The following is a 10,792-nucleotide window of genomic DNA, read 5'->3' on the forward strand; positions in this document are numbered from 1 at the left end:
ACACACACATACTGAGCTGAGCACACACACACTCACACACATATACACACAGACACACACTCACACACATACTGAGCTGAGCTCACACACATACACAGACACACACTCACACACACATACTGAGCTGAGCTCACACACATACTCACACACACTCACAGACACGCACACATACTCACACACACATATACACACAGACACACACACTCACACACATACTGAGCTGAGCTCACACACATACACAGACACACACTCACACACACATACTGAGCTGAGCTCACACACATACTCACACACACTCACAGACACACACACACATACTGAGCAGAGCTCACACACATACTCACACACACTCACAGACACGCACACACACTCACACACACATACTGAGCTGAGCTCACACACACACACAGAGTAGCGAGGGCCGAGGGCGTCCTTCCTGTCCCCAGAGACTCCGGCCCTGGAAACGCGGCTTTTAGGAAAAACTAATGGTTCCGGGGTGCCCCTGTCTCCTCAGAACGTGGGCCTGACTCTGCGGAAGCTCATTGGCAGTGTGGACAGCCTCCTGCCTGCCCTGCCCCCGTCGTCCCGGACAGAGGTGAGTGCCGGGTCCACCACCACAGGCCCCTCCTGCAGCTGTGCTCCCCCCACTCCACCCCACCGCCCCCAAGCCTCTCCCCTGCCCCATCCCTGCACCCACCTCCCCCCGACCCATCCCTGCACCCACCTCCCCCAGCCCCTCCCTGCAGCCAGCCATCCCCGAGCCTCCCCCTGCACCCCGCCATCCCCCAGCCTCCCTCCTGTATCCAACCATTCCCCAGGCTCCCCCCGCCCCTCCCTGCACCCAGCCATCCCCCAGGCTCCCCCTGCCTCCTGCGCCCACAGATCGAGGGGACCCAGAAGCTGCTCAACAAGGATCTGGCTGAGCTCATCAACAAGATGCGGCTGGCGCAGCAGAACGCCGTGACGTCCCTGAGTGCAGAGTGCAAGCGGCAGATGCTCACGGCCTCCCACACCCTGGCTGTGGACGCCAAGAACCTGCTGGACGCTGTGGACCAGGCCAAGGTTCTGGCCAACCTGGCGCAGCCGCCCCCGGAGTGACCCGCCCGCCCCTCCTGCGCTGCCCCGGCCCCTCCGGAATCGGGGTCTTGTCAGTGGGGGGACGGCCTTCCTCCTTGGCCACTTTGCACGACCCCCTCCCCACCCTGACCCCTGACGCAGGGCTGTAGATACCAGAGGACAGAGATCCCGCCGGCCGCACCCTCATACCTGCCTGGCCTCTTAATGGGGGGGTCCTAGGGGTACCCCCAGCAGCCACGAAGGTTTCTGCCATCCAAACATGGCTGCCGATAGGGGGCCAGGCTGTTCTTTCTCTTTCCTTTCAGCCACCAGAGACCCCCAAGGTGGTAGAGGCCAGTATTGAGGTGGGGGGCGCTGGTGAGTTGAGGGGCAGGCCAGCTCTCTCATACTGTGTATATTGGGGTTATTTAATATTAGCTCAGCCTGGATAGGCAGCTGGGTGTCCCAGACTGAGGGGACCCCGGACCACTGTCCAGGGACTGGCAGTCAGGAGTCAGGACTCCGGAAGCTGTGAGCATGGAGGAGGAAGAGAGGGAAGGGGGGGAGGTGCCCTCCTCACCCCCGTGCTCCCCATCCTGCCCTCCCTCTCTCCCTTTTCTTATTCCTCCTCCTCTTCCTCCTCTCCTTCCCTGTGTATGTGGGGAAGACGCTTCTCTTCTTTCTATTTGCCTTGTGAATGAATTAAAACTGTACCATTTGCTCTGTGGTTTCTTTTCTCTGACCCGCTCCTGGTGGGGCAGTGATGTGGCTGTGAACTGGGGTCACAGCTGGACTCATGTCATGGGGGGTGAAGGGCCAGAGCCGCCTGAGGAGGCAGTTGGGGGGTGGGGTGCCCAGAGCCTGATTGGAAGCATCTTTCTGGGGGGACCCTAAGGCAGTGCCCTCCCACCCAATGACTCTCCCAGCTGGAACCCAGACATCTGGACCCTAGGGTGATGCCGAGGGGCCCCCAGCTGAATGAGCGACAGCAGCTTCACTTCATCTCTTTACTCGCATGCAGACTGGGCTGGGGGGAGGGGCCAGGAGCCGAACTCAGACTCCAGAAAGGTACAGAGTGGGGGTCCAGAAAGGCAACAGGCTTAGGGTTCCAGGGGCCAGTGAGGGGGGCTGTTGGAAGGAAGGAGCCCCAAGGGCCAAAAGGAATTCAGCTGCCTCTCAGGGTGGCAAGCGCGTGTCTGTTAACTGCTGGGGGTAGAAGCTGGTCTCCAGCGTGTAGCCCCCCCTGAGGTTCCGGCATTGCTCCCTTCAGAGGTGCAGGAGCAGTTCCTGAGAGGGGTCTGGGCGGTGGAACCCCCCCAGGACAGTTGCAGGGATCCAGGGTACAAAGCAAGCCGGTCTGCCCCTCCCAGATGCCCAGTCCATGGGGGCCTTGCTGATGTCCAGTCTCCAGAGCAGGGTACTAGGGCACGGATGGAGCGACTGCAGCGGAGGTGGTCAGCAGTGACCGGATGCCTGCCGGTCCCGAGGACTGAGGTGCCCCTTACACAGGTTCCCAGAGAGGCCAGCAGCTGTCACCCAGAACTTTGCTGGGGGGCCAGGAGGGGAGCCTAGGGGGTCTGCAGATGTTTCCCAAGTGGCTAGGGCAGCCCCAGCTCCCTGCACCCCACCTGAGTCCACCCTACACCTCCATCCTACAGGCGTGGCCCTAGCTGACCTCTCACAAAGGCCTGTCACTCCACCGCAACTCTGAATGAACTTCTCTCCCCCAAGATCGGACTCTGTGGCTCCACCCTCACAGTCTATGCCCCGCCCACTGCTCCCAGTCCCCTCCCTAACCGCCTATGCCCCGCCCACTGCTTCCAAGCTCCGCCCAAGGCCCCACCCATCAGCTGGCCATTCACTTTAGGTATCTTCCAGCCTTCCCTCCCGTTTCTGTAGCCCCCCACAAGGCAACCTGCTTTCCCACTCAGGGATCTGGGGCAGTCAGCGCCTATACCCCCCAACCCCAGTCGGGAAGCCCTCCAGCGTGCCCCCTTTCCATTGCCATCTCAGCCCTGCATGGGGAGCCCTTTCTCTTCTCTTTCTCTTGGGGGCGTCCTGGGACAGTGGGGCCCCTTGAGGGGTGGTGTGGTCCCCAAGGCTGCTGGAGAGGCGGGCAGCGTGGGGTGTGGGGGTAGGGATTCAGATCATTCCCGCCAGGAGGGGAGGGAGGAAGAGCCCGATGGTGCCCAGGAAGCAGACGATGATGAAGAGCCACAGGAATATCCTGTCGATGACCATGGCCACGTACTTCCAGTCCTCCTTCACCTGAGTGGGGAGGGGGACAGAGATGAGCTCCAGGGAGATGCCCAGTCCTCTGGCCTGCCAACGGGAACTGGGGGAGGGCCCTCGGACTTGGGCGGCTAAGGCCAGAGCAGGGCAGGGGTGCATGGGACCATCCCAGGCGCCAGTTACCCCTTCCCTGGGCTTCTGTCCTCTCTCTCCCCTCCCACCCACAGCCCACAGCCTGCCAAGGCATCCCTCGGGGTTCAAGTCAGGAATGCAGGAGGGACCCCCCCCCCCAGCGTTTCAGACCTCCCACCACTCTCCCCCACCCACCTGCAGAAGATGGAGGAAGGGGCGCCCCAGGCAGGGGGTTCACTGCTCAGGGAACACCTGCTTTCCCAGCAGCTCCCAATAGTGACAGTGATTCCCCTTTCCCGACTTGGCCCAGAGCTAACTCCTGGTCTGTGCAGTGTCAGAGGTGGAACCAGGGTCAGCCATGTGCAAAGTAAGCCCTCACCCGCTGTCCTCTGCCCTTTCCTTATCTGCTCAGAAGGGCTAGAAATCACCTCCTGCCTTCCCTCCCACCTTCCCTCCTCTATCTAGCCTGAGGATTCCCGTGGGGCAGTCCCTGGCCCCTAATAAGTACCAGCAGACTGGGGCGAGTGGAAGCAGGCAAGGAGAGGTCTGGTGCAAGGGGGTCTGTGAGCAGACAGTGAGGCTGACCCGATCCCAGAGCCCGGAAATGAGGAAGAGGAGGAAGAGGAGGAAGAGGAGGAGGAGGAGGAGGAAGAAGAGGAGGAGGAGGAGGAGGAAGAGGAGGAGGAGGAGGAGAAGGAGGAGGACAGTCTGTGGCCCAGATTAGACTCAGGGCCCACAGGTGCATCCCCTACTTCCAAGTCACGTCACCAAACAGGGGTGGGGGGCAGGGAGCCTGGGGGAGCACCCAGCTCTGACGGGAGGTCTAGCTAAGCCCGATAGCAGCTTTGATGCCATTCTATCTCTGCCCTGACACTGTTCCACCCCTGCCCTGACACTATTCCATCCCTGCTTTGATGCTGTTCCACCCCTGCTCTGACACTGTTCTACCCCTGCACTGATGCTGCCTCACCCCCCACCCCCCACCAATCCATGTGTCAGTTAACACCCACCACTAGTACTGGGCCACCTCCCAATGTCACCCCAACTCCCCAAGGCCACAGTTGAGCAGGAGGGGCCTTTGGGTCCATCTCCCCCAACTGGCACCCCAGGGCAAGAGGTCTCCCTCCCGGCTGGAAGAGACCCCCAGGGCAGGAACCCCTCCCCAGCCCCGACTCACGGAGGAGTCGGCGTCCTCGGCTCGCAGGTGATCCGCGATGTAGTGCACACCTTCCAGCGCCTTCTGCACTTGGGCTGATAGCAAGGACTCACTCTCCTGCCCCCGAGAGCTCGTGAGCACTGGGGGCAATCCACCACGGCCGTAGAGGAACCCCGGGGAAGGGAATGGGGGTCGGGCGCACACCCATCCACCGGCGCCCTCCTCCTCCTCCTCCTCCTCTTCCTCTTCCTCCTCCTCCCCGCTACCCTCCGCATCCACGTTGCTCTCCAGCCAGCAGTAGGAGGAGCTGAGCTTAGGGTCAGGCTCCCCCGGGGGAGGGGGCCGGCTCATCAGCAGCCAGCGAGGCACCCAGCCCAGGAAGACACCCTGCACCCAGTGGGGCATCCGGTGGGTGCCTGGGGAGCGGTGGTGCACGTTGAGCACGAAGACGGTGATGACGATGGAGAGCGTGACGAAGACCATGGTGAAGAGCAGGTACTCGCCGATGAGCGGGATGACGAGCGACGTGGACGGGATGATCTCGGTGATGAGCAGCAGGAAGACGGTGAGCGAGAGCAGCACGGAGATGCAGAGCGTGACCTTCTCGCCGCAGTCGGACGGCAGGTAGAAGACCAGCACGGTGAGGCAGGAGATGAGCAGGCAGGGCAGGATGAGGTTGATGGTGTAGAAGAGCGGCAGGCGGCGGATGACGAAGTAGTAGGTGACGTCGGGGTACACCTCGGCACAGCAGTCGTACTTCTTGGTGTTGTAGGTGCCCGTGGCGTTGACGATGGCCCACTCGCCGCTCTCCCAGTACTCCATCAGGTCCACCGTGCGCTCCATCTGCTCCAGGTCGATCTTGGCCTTGTCGTAGGTCCACGAGCCGAACTTCATCTTGCAGTTCTGCTGGTCGAAGGGGAAGAAGGTGACGTCGATGCTGCAGGAGCTCTTGTAGATGGCCGGTGGTGCCCAGTGCACGGTGCCCGTGGAGAAGAGGTGAGCCTTGGTCATGTGCGTCACGGCGAACTCCCCGTCTGCACTGGGGAGGGGAGAGATGGGGGGATGGCGGTGGCGGGTGGGCGCCACGTGACCCACTGCCTCTACAGAGCTGTCAGTAAGGGGTGTGAAGCCGCCTGAGTCTCAAATACCACATTTCCCACCACCAAGGCAGGCTGGGAAAGAAAATGGGAAGGTACCCTTTTTTTTTTGCTTTTTGGGTACACCTGGCGATGCACAGGGGTTACTCCTAGCTCTGCACTCAGGAATTACCCCTGGTGGTGCTCAGGGGACCATATGGGATGCTGGGAATCGAACCTGGGTTGGCCGCGTGCAAGGCAAACGCCCTACCCGCTGTGCTATTGCTCCAGCCCCAGGTACCCATTTTTTAAATATATATTTTGGACCACACTCGGGGATGCTCCTGGTTCTGTGCTCAAGGATCACTCCTGGCAGTGCTGGGGGACTCTAGGGGGTGCTGGGGATCAATCCTGGCCCTGTCACAAGCAAGGCAAGTACCTAAACCCTGAACTATCTCTCCCACCCAGGTACCACGTGTGTTTTAAAATAGCCTCTAGTCAGGAAGGTCTCACAGCTACAGGAATCCTGTCAATGATTAACGTTCAGGTCAAGCTTCTTAAGCTGTAGGTCGTCAGACCCCACAAGGAGGTAGTCACAGCTAAATGGCGGGAGGGGGGCGGAAACGAGGCATCGTGAGGAATTGGGCAACTGTGAAAGCTTCCTGTCTTGCCACGGCCAAAAATTGATTCAAAACCAAACACGCTGTGAATCCGAGGTGAGTATTCTTGTTTGTTGTCTCGGTTTGGGTTTGGATTTGGGCCACACCGAGTGGCGCTCAGGGTTCGGATCCAGGCTTGTGCTCCAGCCCTCTCATCTGCGTCCCTGGTGTCTCGGGCACTGCTCACCTGTCTTGAGTTTCTCAGGCACTGCAAGTGGTAACGTTTCTGAAGCTTCCCAACAGGCCCTGCAGCCCTGCAGGCTATGTATGAGTGTGAATTCAGTGAGTTCCGCGATTCTGAAAGGGAGGCGGGGGCTGGGGACTGGGTTTTCCCCCTGTGGTCTTTAGCTCTTGGTTTCCAAGAAGCCTGGCATGGACATGGGGAAGGCAGACACCTTCCAGTTTCCTGCCAGGTCTCTGCATTTCCAAAGCAGCCTCACCACTCGGGCCTGGGGGAACTGAGGGAGATGAGGGGACACGGGTCTCCAGAGGGAGCCCCAACCCCTGCAGCGAAGGCAATTTGGCAACTGCACTCTGAGAAGTGAATGTTCCCCCCCAAAACTCCCCACTGGCTGGGAAAAAAGTTGCCATTTTTGATGGATTTTGATGGCAGAGAGATAACACGAAAAGCGTGGCAGCATCTCACCCAGAAACCAGAGCCGAAGAGAAGGAAGAGTTGCACTGTAGGCTGGAAGTCAAACTGCAATGCAGTGGGGAGGTAGGGGTGGGTCTCTGTGGGGGCGTGGCTGGGGGCGGGGTTTGATTGGGTGGGGCTGCAGGGCCGTGTGGATGGGCCTGCGGCCTAGTAGGTCGGAATTCAGGAGGCAGATGTCGAGGGTGGGGCGGGCGTGGAACCCCCGTGTGAGGGCCCGGGCTCGCGATGGTGACAGCAGTGGGACGACGCTCCTCCAGGAACAGGGACGGGGCAGTGGGGACCAGTCAGGCGGGACTTCCTGGGCGCCGGAGCCCTTGAGAGGTGGCGCAGTGTCTCTAGGGAACCCTGCTCCCCTCCAATTCCAGGTTCGTCGTCAAAGCAAAACACAGGGGAAGAGGCTTTTTTACGCTGTGATTCCAGGGCAAAGATGCAGGCAGGGACTCTGAAAGATGGTCTATGCTGGTCCAGGCCAAGTTTAAAATTTAAAGTGCAATGCCCTCCATCACCGCTAGATGGGGGCACACGCACACAGGGTGGAGGTGATTTCCTTACACTGACCCGGGTGGGTTTTTTTTTTTTTTTATCTATTTTTTAATTTTCTTTACTCTCTGGGTTTGGATTTTGTTCTATCCAGAATCCTATCTGGAGCGTCGCTGGCCACCCTGAAGCTTAAGCTCAAATAGGATGCGTGGACGTGCGTCCTGGCTCCTGCCTGCTCACCCACCGGAAGAGGAAATGAGAAGGTTGGGGAGTGGTACCGGGTTGGGGTACAGGATTGGAGTACGAGGTTGGAAGTGTACAGGATTGGGGGCCTGAGCAGCGAGGCAGTGAGGCCTGAGGCTGTGAGACCTTCGGGGATACTGAATGCAAGTGGACCTGAGACTTAGGTCAGCAGGCTTTGGAGTTGGTCCACCTGGGCTGGTGGAAAGGAACCATCCTCCCTCCAGCCCATCTGGAGGCTTCAGAACGCCAGGCACGGATCATCACCCCCCCTTTTTTTTCACTGATTGAAGATTATAACTGTAAATCTGGCCCACTGAATTGGAAAATGCCAGCCTCGGTGGATCTCTGCTGCAAAACTAACAGAGCAATGCCAGGTAACTTATGGTGTTAAACTCTTGCCTTCTGAAGACCTCACACCAAACATCAGTGAAATGAGAGATTTCTCTTTTTTCTATGTGATGGAGGAAAGGAAGAAAGGAGGGAGGGAAGGAGGGGGACGGGAGGAAGGAAGGAAGGAAGGGAAGAAGGGAGGAAGGGAGGGAGGGAGGGAGGAAGGAAGGAAGGAAGGAAGGACCAGTGTCCCTTAGCGTTGAACAGTTTCTAACCCACTCCTCAAGTGCGTTTGCTTCCCCCATAGAAGGGAGCTGGGATGCTGCCCCCCCCCTCCCCCCACACCAGTTCCTACAATACTGCTGCCCCATGAAACTCTAAACTCTGGGCTATTTCAGAATCTGGTCCAAACACAATCTTTCAGTAATGATCAGGATGGGCCGTAAAGATAATAAGCAAGTAAGGTGCTTGCCTGACATGGGCTGTCCCAGGCTAGATCCCCGGCATCCCTTAAGGTCCCCTGAGCATCACCAGGAAAGATCCCTGAGCACAGAGCCAGGAGTAAGCTTCAAGCACTACCAGCGCTGCCCTCCGTCTTAATAAAGTAACAAAGCTGTGTCAGGAGGGCTCAGCGCCAGGTCCCCAAACCCAGACAGCGCCCAGCCCTGGACCCTGTGCCGGGCACAGAGCAGTTGAAGGAATCTAGGGGATTAATCCTCGCCTGTGGAGTGAGAGGGATGGCAGGAAGCTCAGAAGGAAGGGGGCGCCCCTCCCCTGTGGGGGTCCCAGAAGCCCCACCCAGCTTCCTACTTGTTGTAGAGGACGATGTCCGGGATCCAGATCATGTCGGAGGGGACGCGGAGGGAGGTGATGTTGCCGAAGTCGGCAGGGTTCCAGCGCAACTTGTAGTCGTTCCACTCCTGGCCAGGGGAGGCGGTCACAGGGCTGTCTGGAGGAGGACTCAGGACACCCCAGCAGCAGCTGAGAGACTCAGCCCCGTCCCCAGCTCCTCCTCCAGCCGCACCCACCAGGAAGCGCCACGAGGCCAGGGACCCCAAGGTTCCCGACGGGGACCCCGAAGTTTCCCACCACCTCCCAGACCCCCAGCGCAGAATCATCCTGCGTTCAACACCCTCTGTGAGGCAGGGATGCTGAGTGGGCACATGCATTCCCATTTAACACAGAGGCAATCTGAGTCCCGCCCCGTTAGAACTCAGAGAAAAGGGGTCAACGATCTTGCTAGAAGCACACCCAGGAGATCCCAGCAGGAGGTAGGGGTGCTCCGGGGCTTGTCCCATCTGGGGTGCAAGAGGAGGCCCTCACCTGCTTTAGCCAGACGTTGGTGGTCATCATTTGGTTCTTCTCATCCTGACCGGTAGGGAGAGGGCGTGAGACCCCCGAGGGAGGGAGCAGAAACCAGCCCGAGACCCCCCCCCGCCCCGCCCCCTGCGGCCAAGGGTGGGACAGACTGACCGCACCCGGCTCCACAGAGTCTCCTTAGGGCCGCCCAGCCCAGCCCACTCTCCCTCTGCTGAGATGCTCCAGGACTGCACTGCCAAACCCGGACACCCTCAGCACTGCCCATTGGAGTCCACCCGCCAAGGGCTCCAGGGCCTGGAGGTGGAGGAGGATCAGGCAGGGGGGAGCGGGGCTGGTGCTGACCCCGAGGTGGGGACAGGCCGGCTCACCACGTCAATGAGCTGGGCTATGGACAAGCCGAAGCGCACGATCACCACGTCCGAGGTGTTGGGCACCGGCCGTGCCCAGCGGTTGTAGCCACTGAAGAGGTGTTTAAAGAGGCGGTCCTCCGCCTGAGGGAGGGGGACCCGCTGCGCAGGCGCTGTGGATAGAAGCGAGAGTGGGGTCCCAACACCGGGCCCCCCAGCAATTGCCCTGAGCCTGTATCCTCCTGGGGAGGGGGCGGGAACAGACAGACAGATAGACAGACGGACGGGACACTAGAGTCCGCCTTGCCTTGGAGCCGGGGGTGAGCAAGGACCTGGGGGCCAGGGGAGGCCTGGCCCGCCAAGGCGGCAGGGGGCGCTGCAGGGAGAGATACGGGAGCAGCATCTGGGATGGATGGGTGGAACCCCAGTGAGCAGCTCTGTCCCTGCGGGTCACTGCTGGGGGTTCCTCAGCGGAAGGCAGAGCGCTCCAGAGAGTCTGGTGGACTCACTCAGGGCAGTGTCAGCCTCCCCGCTGCAGAATGGGACTGGGAAACCTTCCAGAAGGTTCTGGAGAGACTACCCCAGGGACCACATCAGCACCCACCTTGCAGAGACACCCCACCCTCATACACAGGAGCTCCCTCCACCGCACCCACTTACCTACGGGGACCAGAAGGAGCCACCACAGCCACGGGGGTGCAGGGCAGCCGGGGTCCATGGCTCAGAGGAGGGGTCCAGTCCAATGGGCAGGCCGGGAGAGAATTCTCAGCACCCTGTATTGTGCGAGGAGCTGTCTGCACTGGCACTGTCTGCACTGGGGAGGGCACAGGCCAGAGGGGTCCTCTGGGTTCTCCCTGGCTTCCTCTTTCTGCACCCCACTAGCTTCTCCACCCTGAAATGAGCCTGGCCTGGGGGCCAGGAGGAGCCAATGGGCATCCCGGTTGGGGCCTTAGCAGTGAGAGAGGACCCTGACGGTTCTGGGCGATGGTTCTCAAAGAATCAATCAGCTGAGGAGATGTGGCGGATGGTCTCCTGTGTGTACGCGAACAACTACAGCAGCCGAGCTGAGACCCAGCAGACCTGCTCGCGGGGGCTTTCCGTCCATG

General features: G+C 60.1%; 2 protein-coding genes across 2 annotated transcripts in view; one reads left to right on the plus strand and one right to left on the minus strand.

Annotated features, from left to right (window-relative positions):
• Positions 1-1,776, plus strand: part of PTK2B (protein tyrosine kinase 2 beta) — a 97,599-nt gene extending 95,823 nt beyond the window's left edge. Inside the window, exons 30-31 of the mRNA XM_056114152.1 lie at positions 515-595; positions 883-1,776. Coding sequence (XP_055970127.1) covers positions 515-595; positions 883-1,098 — 297 coding nt within the window. The 3' untranslated portion in view covers positions 1,099-1,776. The remainder of the gene's footprint in view (positions 1-514; positions 596-882) is intronic.
• Positions 1,777-3,185: 1,409 nt separating this feature from the next.
• CHRNA2 (cholinergic receptor nicotinic alpha 2 subunit) lies at positions 3,186-10,421 on the minus strand. The gene is made up of 6 exons (XM_056114147.1): positions 10,347-10,421; positions 9,708-9,859; positions 9,343-9,387; positions 8,830-8,939; positions 4,598-5,615; positions 3,186-3,324 (listed from the first exon to the last, which is right to left on the minus strand). The coding sequence occupies exons 1-6, from the start codon at positions 10,402-10,404 to the stop codon at positions 3,199-3,201; spliced, it is 1,509 nt and encodes a 502-aa protein (XP_055970122.1). The 5' UTR covers positions 10,405-10,421; the 3' UTR covers positions 3,186-3,198.
• Positions 10,422-10,792: the final 371 nt, after the last annotated feature.

This window comes from Sorex fumeus, unplaced genomic scaffold (genome assembly GCF_029834395.1).
Source record: "Sorex fumeus unplaced genomic scaffold, SorFum_2.1 ptg000024l, whole genome shotgun sequence".
Classification (NCBI taxonomy): domain Eukaryota; kingdom Metazoa; phylum Chordata; class Mammalia; order Eulipotyphla; family Soricidae; genus Sorex; species Sorex fumeus.

What these genes read in the sequence shown, in the direction of transcription:
- CHRNA2 (XM_056114147.1), bottom strand. Translation starts at nt 10,404, where the DNA reads ATGGACCCCGGCTGCCCTGCACCCCCGTGGCTGTGGTGGCTCCTTCTG. An exon ending in TAGCCCAGCTCATTGACGTG is followed by an intron (nt 9,388 to 9,707) that starts GTGAGCCGGCCT and finishes CCTACCGGTCAG; the next exon opens with GATGAGAAGAACCAAATGAT. An exon ending in GACATCGTCCTCTACAACAA is followed by an intron (nt 5,616 to 8,829) that starts GTAGGAAGCTGG and finishes TCCCCTCCCCAG; the next exon opens with TGCAGACGGGGAGTTCGCCG.